Source organism: Astyanax mexicanus, chromosome 1 (genome assembly GCF_023375975.1).
Source record: "Astyanax mexicanus isolate ESR-SI-001 chromosome 1, AstMex3_surface, whole genome shotgun sequence".
NCBI lineage: Eukaryota > Metazoa > Chordata > Actinopteri > Characiformes > Acestrorhamphidae > Astyanax > Astyanax mexicanus.
Genome location: NC_064408.1, coordinates 30,325,478 through 30,346,945, shown reverse-complemented (window position 1 = coordinate 30,346,945; position 21,468 = coordinate 30,325,478). Strand labels below are relative to the sequence as shown.

At 38.1% G+C, this 21,468-nt stretch overlaps 1 protein-coding gene across 8 annotated transcripts in view; it reads right to left on the bottom strand.

Moving 5' to 3' along the window:
* zswim7 (zinc finger, SWIM-type containing 7) overlaps positions 1-21,468 on the bottom strand; it is a 161,581-nt gene that overhangs the window by 134,905 nt on the left and 5,208 nt on the right. For all 8 annotated transcript variants that reach the window (XR_007438393.1, XR_007438404.1, XR_007438397.1 and 5 more), the window contains exon 4: positions 20,504-20,606. Coding sequence is in view for 4 of the 8 variants with exons in the window: in XM_049476148.1 (XP_049332105.1) it covers positions 20,504-20,606 (103 nt within the window). In the remaining 4 variants the exon portion in view is untranslated. The remainder of the gene's footprint in view (positions 1-20,503; positions 20,607-21,468) is intronic.

Here is a 21,468-nt window from a genome sequence, read left to right as displayed (position 1 = left end):
ATAAAAAAACATATAAAACAAAGAATATAGATAATTCTAACCCGGGTAGAAAAATAAATATAAATTCTTAGGAAAATATTCAAAATGTTCAATGTAACAATATAATTAACTCAATTAGAAATGGATTTAGAATTCAATAACAATACAGAATGTGTTTGTTTGTGTGAGTGTTAATGTCCTTTGCTCTTTTGTTCCACAGGTGATGGATTCAGTCCATGGAGTTTACAATGGTAAGTGTTCCTCCTACCAGTTCACAGAGCTCAAAAACAAGGATCAGTTCACAGGGAGTCCACGGAAAGTAGAAAAACCCTCTAGGTTAGGGTCTGGGAGGCTCGCCATCAAATGGTTTGTCCAACTTGATCGTCCGATCAAAAAAACCTGACCTATAATAAGGCCATATTTATCACATTATTATAATATCTATTATAATACACATAAACAGTAACATCAGCGAATATAATACTCACTTAACTTCACTTATATACAATATTTCTAGCATTTATAAAGAATAATAGCATTTAACCACCATATTTCCAACTTTTATACACAAAAATAACAATATTAGTGCTTATTCAGCATGACAAAGAGTTAATTTTTGCAGCACTAGGCGCCAAAACTCAATCTCGCGCATGCGCTTACAGCACGCAGCTTAACTCGCGCCAAAACTCTTATAAACTCTCAGAAAACGGGAAAAATAACCCCTCAAACTTCACTGTAAGTTCACAGTAACAGTATTAAACATGTAAACTGACCATAAGCCGACTATAAAACACTATATTATAGAGATAATCACTATTTAAACTCAAACACACATGTATATATACGGTTTAGCATTAGCTTCTACATATTATTTCAATACAAAATTAGCATTTCTGCTCACCAGTGTAAAAAGGTTAATAAACTCGTCGTTCTTCGACGAAACACTCTCCCACTCGCGCTTCCTGCTCAGCGACAGGTTAATAAAGTTAGGAAATAAGCTGTCGACACTTAATTTTAGCCTAAAACTGTGTTTTCTCTCTTTTGCAGCTGGAGAACCCTCCGTCTCGTCTGCTGGCTGGAAGTGAACAGAGCGCGGATCTCCGTCAGAGTGAATGAGAACTCCCACATCTCTCCAAGCGCCACCCGATTGGCCGGCTGGATTTAGTGTAAACCAATAGGAAAAATGCTAAATAAAATAAATACAAATATTATTTTGTATTCCTGTATTTATTTATAGCGAACTATTTCTTTTCTTAATTAGCTTAGTAGTCACACTATTTAATAATATTATAATAATTAAATTATATATATGTATATTATATTTAATTAACAATTTAAACAGAATTATGTTAATCTGGTTTTATAACCTGGGTTACATCCTCCCTGCCTGAATCTATGCACGTCCCTGGGCATAAACTGGCTGGACTGTAATAGGTTCTTGAGGAAAACTAGGTAAGGGGTCAGAGTCTGGTAACTCAGTTAAAGCTTCAGTAAAAGCTGTGCTCAGCCCATGAAATAAAGCTTGGACAATAGAAATCATTGGATTTCCCAATTGAGCATACTGCAAGCGGTTAGGTCTTTCTGTTGTACGCGTAGATCGTCTAACACACTCAGGGTTATTTGAGCTTGTATCTTTGCTTGAGTTACTTGGTCTTTCTTCCAATGCAATGTCAGCGGTTTCATTTTCAGTTTCTTCTTGAACACTTGGTATAAGTTTGTCAGCTCTTAGTGCGACTGATTCAGTTGAATCTTCAGGTGTTTCAACTCCTTCAGTACATTCAGGTTCTGATGGTTGTACTGTTAGGTCTCCATCATTAGTGTCTGTTGTATCTTCAACAACTGGATCATCGACGGGAATATCAGGTAAGTCTTTTTCAGGTAAGTCTTTGTTGAGTAGGTCTCTTTCAGGTAAGTACTCATCAGTTTGGTTTCTTTCAGGTATACCTCTCCTTGAAGGTATCTCATAGACGGTAGTAAAACGTCTAGGTTGCATCACTGGTAGTTCTGTGAAATCTTGAGACAAGATCTCATCTCCTTCTTCTGTTTCGGGAATAACACACTCCCGTTGGACAGAGCGACGAGTGTTGTATTTTCTTGGACTACATGAAGCAATTGGTTCTTCACCATGTACAGGTAGGAAATTGCAAGGTAGAAATAAGTCCCTGTGCAATGTCCTTACAGGACCATCAGCAGACTCAGGCTTGACAGTGTAGACTGGCAAATCTCTAACTTGTTTCACTACTACATGAATGTCTGGTTCCCACTTGTCTGCAAGCTTGTGTTTACCACGAAGTCGGACAGCTCTTACAAGAACTCTATCCCCAACTTCAAGCTTGGAAGCGGTAACATGCTTGTCGAATCTTGTCTTGTTAGCTTGCGCTACTTTGTCTGCATTCTGTTTGGCTAGTTTGAAACTTGCATCTAGACGTAGCTGTAGTTCACGCACATATTGGGAATGCGACTTGTGATTACCTTGTCTCAAGGGTAACTTGAAGGCTAAATCTACAGGTAACTTGGGTTGTCGCCCAAACATCAATTCGTAGGGAGTAAATCCGGTTACATCATTCTTCGTACAATTGTAGGCGTGTACGACAGGCTTGACAAACTGTTTCCATTTGGACTTGTCTTCTTCAGAAAGAACTCCAAGAAGGTTTAACAGTGTTCTGTTAAAACGTTCAACAGGATTTCCACGAGGATGGTATGATGTTGTACGAGATTTACGAATTCCCATGATCTGGCATAACTCCTTTATGACGTGAGACTCGAAATCGGGACCTTGGTCACTGTGTAAGCACTCAGGAATCCCATAATGAACAATAAAAGATTCCCAAAGACACTTAGCAACCGTCTGGGCTTTCTGGTTAGGTGTGGGGATTGCAATGGCATACTTGGTGAAATGGTCAGTTATTACAAGGATGTCTCTGGTGTTACTCCGGTCAGGTTCCAGAGATAGAAAATCCATGCACACTAGTTCTAGCGGTCTGGTGGAAGTAATGTTTACCAAGGGTGCAGCCTTTTCCGGTAAACTTTTTCTCCTGACACAGCGTTCACAGGTTTTTATTTTCTTTTCCACATCTTCAGCCATCTTTGGCCAATAAAATCTGGTCCGTACCAAGTTAAGGGTTCGTTCTAGCCCCATGTGACCCATGTCGTCATGTAAACTCTTTAGTACGACAGGCCTTAAGGACTCAGGTAAGACTAGCTGGTAAACAGAGTTGTCTCCATCCATACGTTTACGATATAGAACATTGTCTTGCAATTTCAGCTTGTTCCATTGTCGCAGGAAAAAGGTTATCTGAGGCATTTCAGCTCGAACAGTGGGAGAAACTGTCTCTCCTACCTCCAACTGATGTATGACTTCTCTTAAACAAGGATCTGCTCTTTGATGGTTTTGAATTTCCTCATTGGAAAGAGGTGGAATGATAGGTAAACCACTTTGTTCTGCGTCCAAGAAACAATCAGGTATAGCCCCAGGTGGAACTGTTAGGGAATGAATTTGAGCCACTGTGTCACTATCTTGATGGTAATCATCCACAATGTGTCGAACGAAATGTTTCTCACAGAGTGCTTTCACAACATCTGGGCTCATGCAAACTTCTGTTTCATCCAAATGAGTGTGAACAAACTGATCAATTCGCTCTTGCTCCTTTTGAGAGACAACATCATTGTTTAACCCACCATGGGGTCGTCTAGAGAGACCATCAGCATCAGAGTTTGCTTGTCCTGCTCTGTATTTGAGTCTGAAATGGAATGTGGACAAAGCAGCTAACCATCTGTAACTGGTGGCATCCATTTTGGCTGTTGTAAGGATGTATGTCAACGGGTTGTTATCTGTCACAACTGTGAAAAGACCTCCATACAGATAATCGTGAAACTTTTCTGTGACTGCCCACTTTAGCGCTAAAAACTCTAACTTATGTGCAGAATACTTGGACTCACTGCGTGATAAGCCTCTACTTGCGTAGGCGATGACTCTCATCCTCCCCTCCTGCTCCTGATACAAGGCCGCTCCCAATCCTGTAGCACTAGCATCAGTATGCAGGACGTATGGACGTTGGGAATCAGCAAACCCAAGAACAGGTGCAGAAGTAAGTTTCTCAATGATCATTTGAAAGGAATTTTCACAGTCAGAAGTCCAGCGATCAGCAAATGGCTGTTTTGGATCATAATACTGCTTGTGACCATTTTTGGATTGGTCGGATTTCTTAAGGGGTGGATAACCAGCGGTTAAGTCGGTAAGTGGTTTGACAAGACTTGAATAGTTCTTTATGAAACGCCGGTAATACCCAGAAAACCCTAAGAAAGACCTCAATTCTTTCAAGTTTTTTGGTCTTGGCCACATCTTCAGGGCCTCTATTTTACCAGGATCAGTTTCTACTCCATTCTCGGACACAATGTGGCCTAAGTACCTGACAGAGGTTTGGAAAAATTTGCACTTGCTTGGTGAAAGTTTCAGTCCATACTCTTTTAGACGGTTTAGGACTTTGAAAAGTCTTCTTTCATGTTCTTCGAGTGTCTGAGAAAAGACAATCAAGTCATCCAAAAAAACAAGAACCTCTTTCAGATTTAGGTCACTCATACACTTGTCCATTAGTCGTTGAAACGTACTTGGTGCGTTCGTGATCCCTTGCGGCATCCTCGAGAATTGCCAGAACCCAAGTGGACACACAAAGGCGGTTTTAGGTCTATCCTCCTCCTCAACCTCTATCTGGTAGTATCCGGACTTTAGATCTAAAACAGAGAACCATTTGGAACCTGTAAGCGTGGAAAATGTCTCTTCCATGTTAGGAAGGGCATAAGCATCCTTGACTGTTTGAAGATTTAACTTTCTGTAGTCAATACAGAGACGAACTTCACCATTTTTCTTTCTTACTACCACTATAGGAGATGAGAAAGGAGACTCAGATTCTTCAATTACACCAGCACATAGCAATTCCTGAAGATGTTTTCGGACTGCATCCAGGTCTTGAGGATGAATCGGTCTTGCTCTGTGCTTGAAAGGGGTTTCATCTGACAGTTTAATGTGGTGCTTGACTTTGTCTGTTCTTCCGTAGTCTAGATCATGCTGTGCGAAGACCTCAGGCATACTGTTCAACTTTCTTGTGATCCTTTCTTTCCACTCAGGTGAAATGGGAGAATCTTCAAGGTTAAAGGTCAAGTTGGAATGTTCTGAAATGACTTTAGCTGGAATTGACGATGAAGGTAAGACAGCATGGACAGCATTCAATTCAGCAATGATGCTCTGCTGAGGAATCACAATGTCATGCTCAGACTCGTTTTTCACCATCACAGGAACTTTGTAGGACGGTCTACTTGGAAGATTAATCAAGCAAGGTTTCACTAATATTCCTCCAGGTAAAACTGAACAGGATGGATGCTCCACAACCATGACAGTTTCTAGCTTATGTTGGCAGGCTACAATATGACCATCCAAAACTACGCTGTCACCAGCGGAAATGACTTGGGGTGTTTTCCCTTGCAGCTTAACTAACCCATGTGTAGGACTTTGCTGTTGTTCATGCCTAGCTTCAAGAATTTTCAAGACAGCTTTGTACCCATAAGAAATGGAATTTCTTTCTGGAATATTTCCACTGATTGACATGTACAGGACATCAAGAGTATTCATGCCAACAAGAACTTGGGGTTGTGTTTCAGTATTCAGATCAGGAACAACAAGGACTAAAGTAGGAATTTCTTCTTCCATGCCAGTGAATTCTTCTGGAAAAGTAATACTTAAATTTGCATATCCCAGGTAAGGTACAGCTTGGCCATTTGCCCCTTCTACCTCAAGTAAATCACCTAATGAGTTGATCTGAAGATTAGGCAGATGCTGGTTGAAGAAAGATTGCGATATTGTGGTCACTTGCGACCCAGTGTCCAACAGACAGTTAGTCTTGACTTGGCCAATCTTTACTTCAGCAGTACACTTTGTTCCAACTAACCCTTTAGGAATAGTACGGGAAGATTTGGTCTGTGTCTGTTTTAGAAAACAGGTTTGTTTTCTGTTTGTGGAGTTTCTACGTTTAGTGGGACAAGAATAAGTACCAGTTTCTGTCTGTCCCTTGGCAGAAACTGATTTTAGTTTAAACGATTCTGTTCATACTCCCAGATTCTTTGTTTTTCTTTCAGCTCTTTTCTTTTAGCAGCAACCAAAGCAGGATTCGCATCAGCTTTACAGTTGGCGACAATGTGCCCGTCTTCACCACACTGGAAGCAATACCAGGGCTTTGGCTTGACATTAGCATCTTTCTTCACTGGTTGTTTAACACTTAGTTTCTGTACACGGTCAGGTTTTGCAGATTCAGAGGGATCCCATGAACCTTTTGTTTTAGATTCAGGCTTTGGACTAGCTCTTTGGTCTTTTCTTTGTGCCATGATCGATGTTAGTTGGCTCTTGATTTGAGCTAACTCCCTTTTTAACTCACTCATTTCATTTGACACTGGTTTAACTTCAGTGCTGTTGCAGATACATTGTGACTGAACTGTTACTTTGGGTTTGAATCCAGCAAGGTGCCGTTTCTTCCGGATGACCTTAGTCTCCTGCTTGTTCTCTGCTGTACGAAGCAGTAGAAGCAATTCAGCGAATGGCGGTGGATCTTTCGCCCTGTGCTCTAATTGCAGGTCTGTAAGCAATCTGTCGTTCCAACAGCCTCTGCAGAATTGTTTGAGAAGATGCACATTCATATCGCGGGTAAGAACTCCTCCAGCTCTTTCAGCAAGACTCAAAGCAGATTGCAAACGCTGAAGATAAACTGAGGGTTTTTCATCTACATCTTGTAGTGTACCAATGAATCGAGCAAACAACTCTTCTCCGTCTTCTACTGTGCCGTAAGCTGAATCCAACAGCTGCAGGTAAGTAGTCGCTTCTGCTTCAAGAGGAATGTGCTTAACAAGATCAGCAGCAGGTGGAAGCAAGCTCTCCAGAATTTTTCTTATTTTCTCTCTGTCTGGAACTGATGGAACGTCGAGCATCAGTCCGACTTGAGAGCGCCAAGCATCATAGTCCACTTCACTATAAGGTTTGGGAATTTTCCCAGAAAATGCTCTTAATCTCACAGGTGAACAAGAATACAAGGAATTGTCGTCACTCCTCACAATGTGTTCCACTACAAGTTTCTGAACTTCAGGTGGATTAAGAGTGGCAGGATCAAGTGTGGAAGAATCAATCAATGATGCAGGTTTGTACTTTGATGTTGACAGACGACTTTCATAGTCACCTAAGACAGGCTTCATTGAAACATCAGACAAGCTCTGGGACAAAGTTTCAGACCTTTTCTTCTCTGGAGACTTGTCAGAATGCATTGCAGGTTGCACATCAGTAGCACGCTCACTAGCTTCAGATGAATCTACAAGTTCACCTATTTGTTCCAAAGCGTCTTTAAGAACTGCTTCAAGCCCTTTCCCACTTAGCCTAGCTACACGTTGTAGTTCACCAAGATAGTTGTGTGTAAGTTTACTGCTGTACACATCAGCTAGTGCTTGTACACAGCACATGTCTTTAGGATCACTGGTAAGTGCACGACGGTAGGGCAAGAAAGGCTCTAGTGTTTGCAAAGCAGAACCGTAATTATACTCTACTATGACTTGAGAGTGTAATTCTGAGCTAGCATCATCTATTTTAAGCGTTCTGTTAATTGAACCATGCTCTTTTAGGAATGTGAACACTTCCTCATCTCTATCAGACCCAGTTAACCCACTAACTATGACCGAGTTAGGGACCTTAACACTATTACTCTCAATAAACTCCATTACTCTTAGCTTAATTGCGTAGCAAAGTACCCCTTGTTAAACAACAGTGCAAAGAAGTTCTTGAGTATTTAAAACCAAGCTCCTGGCTGGCTCGCCAAACTTTCTTTATGTAACCTACATAAGAAATAAATGTATATATATATATCTATGTATATATGTAATAAATATATACTTAAGGGCTATAGTAGAAATCTATGAACAGGTTTGTATATAATTAGTTTACATATGCAGATAGTATGTTTGTAGTTAAATTAGGTGTACGCTTGGGCCAATCAGAAGAGTACCAGGATCGCTACAGAGCTCGGCTGACTAGCTACTCAAGGAAACAACTTGGCACTGTTGGACATTGGAAAAGTGCATTCACAATTTATTACAATCAGGTAAGAAAATAAAAAAAACATATAAAACAAAGAATATAGATAATTCTAACCCGGGTAGAAAAATAAATATAAATTCTTAGGAAAATATTCAAAATGTTCAATGTAACAATATAATTAACTCAATTAGAAATGGATTTAGAATTCAATAACAATACAGAATGTGTTTGTTTGTGTGAGTGTTAATGTCCTTTGCTCTTTTGTTCCACAGGTGATGGATTCAGTCCATGGAGTTTACAATGGTAAGTGTTCCTCCTACCAGTTCACAGAGCTCAAAAACAAGGATCAGTTCACAGGGAGTCCACGGAAAGTAGAAAAACCCTCTAGGTTAGGGTCTGGGAGGCTCGCCATCAAATGGTTTGTCCAACTTGATCGTCCGATCAAAAAAACCTGACCTATAATAAGGCCATATTTATCACATTATTATAATATCTATTATAATACACATAAACAGTAACATCAGCGAATATAATACTCACTTAACTTCACTTATATACAATATTTCTAGCATTTATAAAGAATAATAGCATTTAACCACCATATTTCCAACTTTTATACACAAAAATAACAATATTAGTGCTTATTCAGCATGACAAAGAGTTAATTTTTGCAGCACTAGGCGCCAAAACTCAATCTCGCGCATGCGCTTACAGCACGCAGCTTAACTCGCGCCAAAACTCTTATAAACTCTCAGAAAACGGGAAAAATAACCCCTCAAACTTCACTGTAAGTTCACAGTAACAGTATTAAACATGTAAACTGACCATAAGCCGACTATAAAACACTATATTATAGAGATAATCACTATTTAAACTCAAACACACATGTATATATACGGTTTAGCATTAGCTTCTACATATTATTTCAATACAAAATTAGCATTTCTGCTCACCAGTGTAAAAAGGTTAATAAACTCGTCGTTCTTCGACGAAACACTCTCCCACTCGCGCTTCCTGCTCAGCGACAGGTTAATAAAGTTAGGAAATAAGCTGTCGACACTTAATTTTAGCCTAAAACTGTGTTTTCTCTCTTTTGCAGCTGGAGAACCCTCCGTCTCGTCTGCTGGCTGGAAGTGAACAGAGCGCGGATCTCCGTCAGAGTGAATGAGAACTCCCACATCTCTCCAAGCGCCACCCGATTGGCCGGCTGGATTTAGTGTAAACCAATAGGAAAAATGCTAAATAAAATAAATACAAATATTATTTTGTATTCCTGTATTTATTTATAGCGAACTATTTCTTTTCTTAATTAGCTTAGTAGTCACACTATTTAATAATATTATAATAATTAAATTATATATATGTATATTATATTTAATTAACAATTTAAACAGAATTATGTTAATCTGGTTTTATAACCTGGGTTACAGTTGTCTTGCGGGGTCTTCTGGACCTGGGCTTGTCAAAAACATCTCCTGTCTCTTCAAATCTTTTTTTAATTCTTTGTACTAGACGCTGAGACACATTAAAGGTGCCAGCCACCTCTGCAGTGGATCTGGTCTTCAGCCTCTTGATAATCAAGGCTTTGGTCGCAGGGTGGATTTTTGGCATGTTGTCAGAGGTCAAGTTGCAGTTCAAGTGAAGATCTGGGGTGCTGGAGTTCTTTTTATACACACCCACTAATTAACCAATCAATTAGTGAGCACAGGTGAGGCTGTAAACAAGGATTGGGTGCATTATATGGCAAGTGACAGAACTTTTGTCCTGCAAAATTCTGACCTTTCTGTCTTTATAAAATAATCAATATTTCTGCAGTGAAGCAAAATTATTTTCATGAATTAAACCTCATTTGGGAGGGTTTCAGCTTTCATATAAGTCATTCCTAAAAAAAATAGATGAACTTAAAGTCAGGTTATAAGCTTTTGTTTCCACTACATGGGTAAGCGACAGAACTTTTGTCAGGGACTGTATATATATATATATATATATATATATATATATATATATATATATATATATAATCAAACCGGTCTGAAACAGAAAAACACTAATTTGTGGCCATGTAATGTTAAAGTATCCAACTATATATCATTTGTTTTACTATAAATGGGAAATAAAACGATCAAATTATCAATCTGTCAAATTGCGTCTTCTTGCACCCAACTGCAAAAAAAAAACACTTATCAAGCCAAATTTCAGTGAAAAATACACTTTTCCACGTTTTCCATTACAAGCAGTTACTTTGGTGACTGAGGCAGTAGATATTCATGGATGTATTTTGCATCCACACAGCGGGCAAACAGGACAGTTTCCTGTCTACAGTTATCCTGGGATTTGTAGTTTAATCACCACATAACCCCAATAGCCACCCCACAGAACACCGAACTAGCTTCCGATTAAACTGAATTACACTTTTCAGGAATTATTGAAAAAGTAAAAGTAAAAATTACAGACTTCACTAAGTTTATTTGAAGACCTTAAAAGAAAATCTATCCATTTTAAGTCTTTAAAAAAAACAACTTAATTTTCCTATTTTCTCCCAACTGAGACCAACTGTTCCACCCATTGAGCTGCTACCACATCAGAGGTGATACCACAACACCAGGAGGGTGAAGACTAGCACATGCCTCCTCCGATACATGTAAAGTCAATCACCACATCTTTTTGAACTGCTGCTGACGCCTTGTGCTGACCAACATCAACAGTGTTGAGAGTGATGAGGGGAAAGAGCGCCATCTACCCATTCAGAGAGAACAAAGCCAACTGTGCTCTCTCTGGGCTCCGACAAGCTGATGGCAATCTTTAACACTTTTTATTGTACAATATATGTACAAATGTTTGGAGATATCTGCTCCTCCAGCAGCTCCTTTTTCTTTTTAACAAGGGTGATAATTGAAAGTTTGTTTTCCCCTTGCAATAGTAACAGCCTCTACCTTTCTGAAAAGGCCTAACATTAGAGTTTGGATCACTGTTGTCATGATTTAATGGTATTTGATCGTGAAAGTATTAGTGAGGACAGTTTCTAATAATGGATAATTAGGTATAGATCAAAAATGTCACTAAGTCTTACGCCTGATGTATAGACTGGAGCTCCTAGACTCCACAGCGTTTACACCCCTACACCCCTCTGTGTAGCAGACTGAATTGGGTACACACACTATAAGAACACATTTTAACGGAGCCTAACTTTCAAGATGCTAACATAAGGAAGCGCATTGCACCTGTGATAAAATGCTGTGATGAATGCTTATATCTGGAATTCTATGTTGTGCTATGTTAGTCAGTCCCTACTACTTATATTTAACTCACGGGGTAGGGATTTACTGTCCTAAACAAAGGGCCCAGAAGCAGGTCTCAATGAAAGACTCTTATAGCTGAGCATTTATTATTGTATTATGAATTATGAGTGCTGTTGAAGAGGTTGTTTTATTTACCAGCCTCCTTTTTAACATTCCAATCACTCCAGATTATAAAAGATGGCACAGCATCCAGCCTGCCGATTAAACTGTTTACCAATTATTATAAAAATATTGACCTCTACCATATAACAAAAAGCCATCTGCTGCACCAAGTTCAAGCATGTATTCATATAACAGTGCTACTCAACAAAAGAGCACTCCAGCAAACCATAATGCATTCACCAATCATTTGGATGATTCACTGGCATTCAAGAGCTCTCTCTAATGCATCTTTTGTGTGTTTATAATTCATAGGCCTATATAAAAGAGTGGTTTCTGAAAAATGAATTATTCTGAAGTCATGTCACACACTTTAAATACACTACTTTTTGTGTACTTGTCCAAAAGTAGATGCTGCATTGCATCCAAGAAATCAGTGCTGTAGTACTGCATCAAAATAAGAATACTGTGTTTCTAATAAACTGCCTGGCATGTGGAATGATTACTAAGAATCTGTTCTGAGAAAGATTTCATTTGGTTTGGTTTGGCCACAAATATTAATTTCGGTGAATCACTGCTTTTCATGATTTTAATGTAATTTTGTTTGTTGCAAATACACCAAAAATGTGTAGTGATAGGATCCCTGTGGAGAATATTCAGGCTGCTAAACATAAATGAGAGGTGAGTTACAGTGTTATGAAAAAGTTTGGGCACCCCTGATCATTTTTATGATTTTTCTTTATAAATCATTGGTTGTTCGGATCATATAGCAGATGAACACACAGATATTTGAGAAGTAAAATGAAGTTTCTAGGATTTATAGAAAGTGTGCAGTAATTCTTTAAACAAAATGTAGCAGAGCACCCTTGTCTTACTGATTTGAATACCTTGATTTGAATACACTATTTTTTGGAACACAAAATTTGTGTAAGTTCATTGACAACATCATCTAACATCATCTTGCTGCAGTCACTGGTCATCGCTCAATTATTCAGTGCACTTTGCACAAGGAGAGGCTGTATGGGAGAGTAATGCAGAAGAGGCATTTTCTGAGCACACGCCACAAACAGAGTCGCTTGAGGTATGCTAAAGCACATTCGGATCAGTCAGCTTCATTTTGGAATAAGGTTCTGTGTGTGGACTGATGAAACTAAAACTGAGTTATTCGTAGGGAGTTATTTGCATGGTGGAAAAAGAACGCAGCATTCCAAGATAAACACCTGCTCCCCACAGAAATATTTGGTGGTGGTTCCATCATGCTGTGGGGCTGAGTGATCAGTGCAGGTACTGGGAATCTTGTTAAAGTTGAGGGTTGCATGAATTTCATCAATATTAGCAGATTCTTGAGAACAATGTTTCAGTGACAAAGTTATAGTTGCGCCGGGGCTAGATCCTTTAGCAATACAACATCAGATGTTTTGTACAGAAGAATGGTCCAAAATACCTTCAACCAGAAGCCAGACTCTCACTGGATGCTTTCGGAACATTTAAGAGGCTGTTTTTTTCTGCAAAAGAAGGATCTACTAAATATTGATGTATTTTTTCCGCTTTTGTACCTGTCTAATTTAGTTTAAAGAATTATTGCACACTTTATGTAAATCCTATAAACTTTATTTCACTTCTCAAATGTCACTGTGTTTATCTGCTCTATGATATATTTAACTGAAATTGCTGATCTGAACAACCAATGATTTATAAAGAAAAATCATGAAAATTATCAGGGGTGCTCAAACTTTTCCACACCACTGTATATGCCAGTATAGGCCGTTTTTAAACAGGCCTGTTAACAAGCCTGATCCTATACTACACAGCATTCTGAACAGAGATTTCCCATTTACATAAAAAATAAAAGGTCCAGGACACAGCTGATCCCTGTTATAGAAACCAAACCTAAATGTGAATGAATTAATGTTCAGCATCTAATATACTGAGACGTGAATTTATGTGATCCTCTTTGATCCAATGCGGAACATCAAGGTGCAAGATATACATTTATGCTTATATAAAATATTATACAAATATTAAACTATCTGTACTAAAGCTGCATTTACCACCACATTTAATATGATCCACTTAGGGATATAGTAAAAAAGTGATATTGATAAAGTGCATTTCTTTATTTTTGTTCACATTTTTGCAGGCTGCCATTGTAAATAAGAAAAGGTTCTTAATGTCTTGCCTGGTTAAATAAAGAATTAAAAAAAAAATAAGAAAATAAATAAATAGAAAATTGTGGATCTAGTTTCTCAGAAAGCCTGGGAGATGTTTGTTACAAAATATCTAAGCTAGACACTTCCTTGGCAGAGCTTGCAGATTATTATCTTAACTGTGTTGTGCTTAACCACACTAGTGCTCATCACCATTGGAGTCCAGTTTTCCGATGTTTGTCAGTCAAGCGTGCCACGTTTACACTGACTAATCTTCAAATGCTGCAAATTAAATTTGTTTTGCTATATTTGAATCAAAGCAGTATTAAAACAATCAACATAAAATGAAACAATAAACTACAAAAAACAATCATGATGAAAGTTTTTTTATGGGGCTTTAATGAACTAAGAGTGAGAAATAATTAAAAAGAAATTACATCATGCTTTCTAATATCACCAGTAAAAAAAACTATAAAACGTCTGTGTGTGTTAATTAAAGGCTAATTAGAGGCCAAATGATAACTCTGATGTAGATTTCTATAACTGTACAAGAAAATTACCCCAGAGGCATTAAGAGAAGGAAATTGTCTTTTTCCTAAGGCCTGGACACATCATACTGATTTTGCTCCACCAGAAAGGTTTGCCATTGGTTTGGAAAAAATCTCAATTATGTCCGTTACCTGCGTTTACAGTAAAGATAAATTTATCTTAAACAATAGGCTATAGGAATATTGTATAATCCTAGAAATACCAACAATTGAGATTCCGGGGGCTAGCTTCTTCCTCTGTGGGCCGGAAAACACCTCTGCAGCTTTAGCCTTCCACTGACCCGAAATTCCTCCTGTTCCGCAAACGGTAAATGCTTACTTATCTAAATAAACTGATCTAGTCTGCTAAATATTAGGCCTGTTTCACTGAAGGACAGGAAACAAACCATCCTTTTTTTTAAAGCAGTTCATTCTAAATAGCTAGAGCTGTGATTCTAAATGGAGTGTTTCAGTGGTTACAATGGTTGACCAAGAACCAATGTAAGTAAAATCAGATACGATACAGACACACTAATAACAGAAGCATGCTTCCCTTTTTTACCATGTACCTAATGTGTGAAACAATATCAATTCTTTATTATTTGAATTATTTGAACAGTAGAAATTATAACTGTATGGCTAATTTCGCCTTAGCCTTTTTTCAGGTGTCTTATTTAAAGTATTTCTTTGAAACTGACTGTCAATGTCAATAACTAAAAATAGACACTGGGGTGCATTTTACCAGAATAAAGTGGGCAAAGGTGATGAGGGATTTATGCTATGCACACAACCATGCTCAAGCGACTATGACTTTTATCAATCAATAATAAAGTCCAGAGATTAAAGTGTTTTTTTAAGGATTCAAGGATTCTTTTAAAGGGTTTCTTGAGAGATGTCATAGAGGAAGCATATTTGGTGTTTGTAATAAAGATGTGAGTGTGAGCCGCTGCAGGCAATGGAGGTTGAGAAAGATTTTAATGTGCAGCATGCATATACAACTCAGACAAAACTATTGTATTTCACAAAGAACAAGAAAAAGTGTATTATAGCAGAAGGACACCTTCGATTAATTAAAATTAAATACCTCTTTTATTGCCAAGCTCAGACTACATAACATTTTCATCCCTCACGATCTCACGGTGTTTTACAATCACATGCATGTCAGATTAAGCAGTTATCTTTGTTTCGTGTTGTACTCGGGGAACTGGCAACGCTACACGTTAGTCACCAACCAATCATTGCCCATGTCCTTGCGTGAGTTCGTAGGTCATCGTGGGGGAGGAGGATAGAATCTGACAAACATGGTTACAGAAGCGCTTTGCGTGATGGTAGTGCTTTTGTGCTCAGAAAAACGCAAAAAGCAGAGGGAGATGTGACTGTGGGTTTGTTCCTGGGTGACCCAAAGAGGTCATCACGGGCTTTGTGTACTACAGAGAGAACTTGAGGTAAAGATGTAGCTACTTTAGCTAGATTTCAGTGCATATAACAGACTAAAGGAATAAACAGAATGAATAAATCAAGAATAAACAGAATAAAGGCAGGGGTATTGTTGCCACAGCTCAAGAAATACGAAGCAAGAAACGGCTCAGACAAAATCTGGTCAAAATCAGGCTAAATTTGTGTACTCTGATCTGGGCATAAACGTGTTTTATAGTGCTTTAATGAACTAAGACTAAGATATAACTAACAAGAAATTACCTCATGCTTTTTGATAACACCAGTAAAAAAAAGTTTTAAAGTGTTTTAAAGGGATTCTTGAGAGATGTCACAGAGGAAGCACTTTTGGTGTTTGTAATAAAGATGTAAGTGTGAAGAGGTGTGAAGAAGCTATTCAAGACATCTTGAATCTGATGCTTAGAATAACAATGTATATCTATGCATGTATAACTAAAATGACCATGATACAATAAAATAGTCTAGTACTGCCCACTTGCACTGCACTGCTTCCTAAATGCAAAGCAGAGGAAAAGCACCAAAAAACAGGCCTGTTATGATCACTATTTTTGCACAATATATTGTCCCAGAAATAATCGTGATAAACAATATTATTATCATCAATGTCACTGTTAATGGGCTCTTGTTTAAAAAAAAGTAAGTATTGAGGTCATGTGAATATACAGAAAGAAAAGTCTATAGTGTAATTATAAACTAAATATAAAGAACTGCATTAACATACATTTGATTAAAGAAAAAATCCTTAATAACAAAATTCATGTGATAAAAAAATCCTCAAACTATTCTATAGCTGTCTCCCTCACAATTTACAAACAGATACACTGCCTGTCCAAAAAAAGTAGCCACCAAAAAAAAAAGGTCACACACTCTAATATTTCGTTTGACCTCCTTTTGTCTTTGATTGCAGCACACATTCACTGTGGCATTGTTTCAATAAGCTTCTGAAACATTACAAGATTTATTTAAATCCAGTGTTGTATTAATTTTTCACCAAGATCTTGCAGCATTAATGAAGGTAGAGTCTGAAATCTGCACAAAGTCTTCTCCAGCACATCCCAAAGATTCTCAATGAGGTTAAGGTCTGGACTCTGTGGTGAACAATCCATGTGTGAAAATGATGATCTCATGCTCCCTGAAGCACTCTTTCACTATACCAGCACCATGAATCCTGACATTGTTCATCTTGGAATATGCCCGTATCATCAGGGGAAAAAAAAGTCCATTGATAGAATAACCTGGTCTATATTCAGTATATTCATGTAGTCAGCTGACCTCATTCTTTCAGCACATACTGTTGCTGAACCTAGACTTGATCAACTGCAGCAACTTCAGATCATTTACTTAGTTAAATCCAGGTGAAGACTTTTTTGGACAAGCAGTGTATAAACAGCTCTGGAAATAAAAATTAGAGACCACTTAAAAATGTTGAGTTTCTTTGATTTTACCAAATTGAAAACCTCTGGAATATAATCAAGAGAAAGATGGATGATCACAAGCCATCAAACCTGGTGGAGGAGAACATGCCAAGTTGCTCAAAAACATTAATTAAAAATCAGGGTTATTCCACCAAATATTGATTTCTGAACGCTTAAAACTTCATGAATATGAACTTGTTTTTTTTTTTTTTTTGCATTATTTGAGGTCTGAAAGCTCTGCATCTTTTTTGTTATTACAGCCATTTCTCATTTTCTGCAAATAAATGATCTAAATGACAATATTTTTATTTGAAATTTGGGAGAAATGTTGTCCGTAGTTTGTAGAATAAAACAACAATGTTCATTTTACTCAAACATAAACCTATAAATATCAAAATCAGAGAAACTGATTCAGAAACTGAAGTGCTCTCTTAATTTTCTTTCAGAGCTTTATATATTGAAAATGGCAGCTGCACTGTTTGCTTACAGAAGCCAATGACATAAGACCAACATACGTAAAATTAATGTAATCTATGTGCAATTACAACTTCTCAAATACCAAACATCTACTGCTGCCAACGTCACAAATACCCTGGATATATTGCAGCAATAAGCTAGAAAGTGAGCAGAATTCCACATTTTACTGCTGTTTAACTTGCGACTTGCCAATTTTCACACACAGTTAACATGCTGTCTCTAGATTTATGTTATACAACACGTCTGCAGAATCCTCCCAAAAGAGAAGGTTGACTAAGAGAAATCTACACACTATGAGAAATTATTCTGAGAGTTATTAATCATGAAAAACATCTGGTCACCAAAAGACATCCAAAACTAACCAAGCCAAAGAAAAAAGCCAGGAATGCTTGTCTCGTTTTGACAGATGAGAGACGGTTTACGATCAGATGAATCAAAAGTCGGAGACTATCTGAGTCACAACATTTCATTCAATATTCCTTCCAATAGCGTTTATTTTATTTTCTCATTCCCCCATAAAAAGGTCTCTCAGTGGGCGTTTAGCGGAAATTTGTCAGGCTCACCGCACAATGCCCAGCACAACAAAGAGACTAAAAAAGAAGAATGAAAAAAAAACCAACACAGAGGCGTTTCCATACCCCTGAGGTCTGTCAGAGCCAGTAGTGCCCACTCACAGCGCACCCTGTTGGGCTAGACTTACTGGAATGTGAGCATCCCTGTGTGGAAAACTACAACAGCCTCTGGCTGAAGCAGAGGAAGAAGAGATAGCATCACAGCTCTGCTCATGTAGAAGAACCAGGACTGGACTGGACTGACCAAAACATCTGAGGTGGTCTGCAACTACTAGAGGTCTGTGAGTCACTCTGAGACTGAGAACACAGCGATGTCACCACAAGAGATTATGCTAATAAATAATAATTATGGGAATTATGAAATTACTGGAAATGCTAGGTTGTGAAACCGGCAAACTCAAAGTATAGGCAATGACTATTATTCACTATACTGGTCTATAAGATCCAATAATATTATCACAATATTTCACGGTACTTTGTAATATGACAAAACACTGAAAAAAATATGAATTCTACTAAACTCATAAAATATACTAATGTGACAAAAAAGTAATAAAAGTTTATTCAGTATAAATAAATAACAGTTTCAAGCATTTAAGAGAATTTTTTATATACTTTGTAAACAACAATAACTTACCAAGATTAAACAATGTAACAAAAGTGTACCACAGTACTATAAGGCAGAATATAAAAAGTTAGTTTACAAAAAATCAAATGATGGATTACTTTTGTTGTTTCTTAAATTATAACAATGTTTTTGTATACCCTATGGTACAGCCATAGTACTAAATGATAAGCCATCTATACTGCCACAAGTAACAATTTCTGATTTAATCATCCAACAGGAAACTACTTAACCAGTTGCCAGGACACCAAGATAACAAATCAGATTTGCACAGCAATATAGAATCACTGCACTGGAAAAAAGCCTGCTTTTCTTAATGTTACTCTATATTTCACCTAAAGTAGTTTGTAGCAAATAAAATAATTATATTGTGATTTTCTCCAGTCTCAGATCACTGTTTTATGATGGACTTTTTGTTGCATTGTTTGTTATAATTATAGTAGGCTCTAGAATGATCAGGTACTTGACCAGCAAGAAGCAGAACAGAAGATGGATAAATAGATAAATAATATAACACACTGTGGCTGACTGTTTTGAATGCAAGTAAGTAGGTGTCTAAGTCACATTAAGTGACAAAAGCCACCAGACTTTCTGAAAAAACTGACATACATACAGTGTGGCTTACAAGACGAAGGTGTTAGGAAAACTGAAACATTATACCTCGATTATGATTAATGAACAATGATTTTTCTTTAATACAAGCTGCTCGAGTTGCATGTTTGGCTTGGTGGTTTGAGTTGCTGCTTTCAGGTCACACGGTTGACAGGTCACCTGACTAAATACAAAGGTTTTTTTTTTAAGAAGACAATATTAAGAGATTATTATTTATTCCCCAATTCTCTCATTAAGTTAGAATAATAAAAATGCCAATTGTCCCACATACACCTAGAACTACCCTACAACTGCAATTCTCCAGGTGCATTAGGATGAGTGAAGACAAACACATGCCTGCTGTGATAAATGTGAAATCAGCCGCCACCTCTTTTTGAACTGACGCCAGGTAGCCAGTGCACTCAGAGGAAAGTGCTGGATCCTCAGCTCTGATACAACAGCCAATAGATGCCTGTTGCACAGTGGCTAACAACACCATCAAACCTCCAGCAGACAACAATTATCTTGATAAAACCAAACTACACCAACCAGGACACAATCAATAAGTTTGTTCCCCTGGACTGGCAGGTCGTTGGGGTGGGAGCAAGACCTGGACAAGACTTCTAATGGTACGTGTCCACTGGCACTTTTCTTCAACGCATTCAGCTGCTCCTCTTGGTTGCCGCGTGTGGGCGTGTCCATCACATTTTTGAATTCAAATGAAGCTACAGAAGTAGGCAATCATAAGTTTAAGATTTTTTATTTTTAATTAACCTCATTGTAATCTATTGTTACATAAATCTAAATAAATCCATATTCCGCCACTTTCAGCTTCTGTTCTGTAGTAAGAAAAAAGGTGCCTGCTCGGTATATGTGTGCGGCTCTGTGTGGGTGAAGTCACAGCCTGCTCTTCTCTGATTGGCTGGACACAACGCAGCAGCAGGATTCATTTGAATAAAGTTGGGCTCTGCTGCAATATTTTGCTGGGCGGCGAGGCTGCGTTCAACGCAACCCAGCATGCACCATCCATTGAAATGAATAGGATGCATCGGGGCTTAAGTGCCAGTGGTCACGTACAGTGACACTACATTTACTTACAAACTACGTTGACCTAGATAAAAGCGTTGGCTAAATACCACAAATGTAAATAGGTTGGCATCACAAAAATAAAAGTAAATACTGCTACTAGATTAGTACTATTATCAGTAATAATCTATAATAGTGGAAATAATTTTTCTCAGTACTGTCATACCTGAAATGCTACTCGTCCACTCGGAGAGGACACACGTGTTACAGAGCGCTGGTCCACCAGATCTAAGGCCTGAAGAGTACATGAGCCAAACGCAAACCGCAACCTAAAAAAAGAAAAGAATGAGATATTGAAAGTGTAAAGGCGAATAAATACTAAGAAAAAATATATATTTGCTCTATATTTACGTAGAGAAACCAGATCATAGATGTGGAAATATTAAACCACAAACAAAGAGCAGGGAAATCCAGTTCCTCTCAGATCTATTTTAGATCTTCTCTGTGGTTAACACACAGTGATAATTAGTAGATATTAGTGACTAAAAGTAACTCCTGCTATGAGTGGGAAACCCCTCCAGCTCATTTCAGCCAACCAGAGCAAGAAAACACCTCACCTCACCTTCTATCTATGGTAAAACTGTCACCATAGAAGCCTCACATGAGAAAGCGGCACTCACCAACCACAATCACTTCCCCAATAAAGCAACTCATCAACTTTTCAGTGACGCTAAAATGCCATTTAGAGAGGCGTGTGATGCCCAGTAACAGTAATTACTGTGGCCTAATGATTCCTCTGGGGATGGCTGAATGACTGCTATTGTGGCTTTATGAGCGCTTTTAAAAGTCATGTTTTATTCAGACGATGACATCTGGAACAAATAAGTAGCCCAGGAAGAGCAGCAGCCTTGACCCCATAGAGGCACAAAGGCATCTAAGCAGACAAGGCTAAAGCACTCGGGCGGGCTTTCCAAAGCTATCTCAAGAGTCCCTGCAGAAAATGATTTTCAGTGGGGTCATGTTAGTATACACAAACTTATTGACCTTGGGCTGATGATATTTTAATATAATTACATGAATACTCAACACAAGGGTTTACAAAATATGTAGACCAATAAACTATTGTCACTATCAAGCAGAACCTTCATGTCCATGAACTTGTACTGGTGGGTGGGTGGGTGGGTGGGTGGA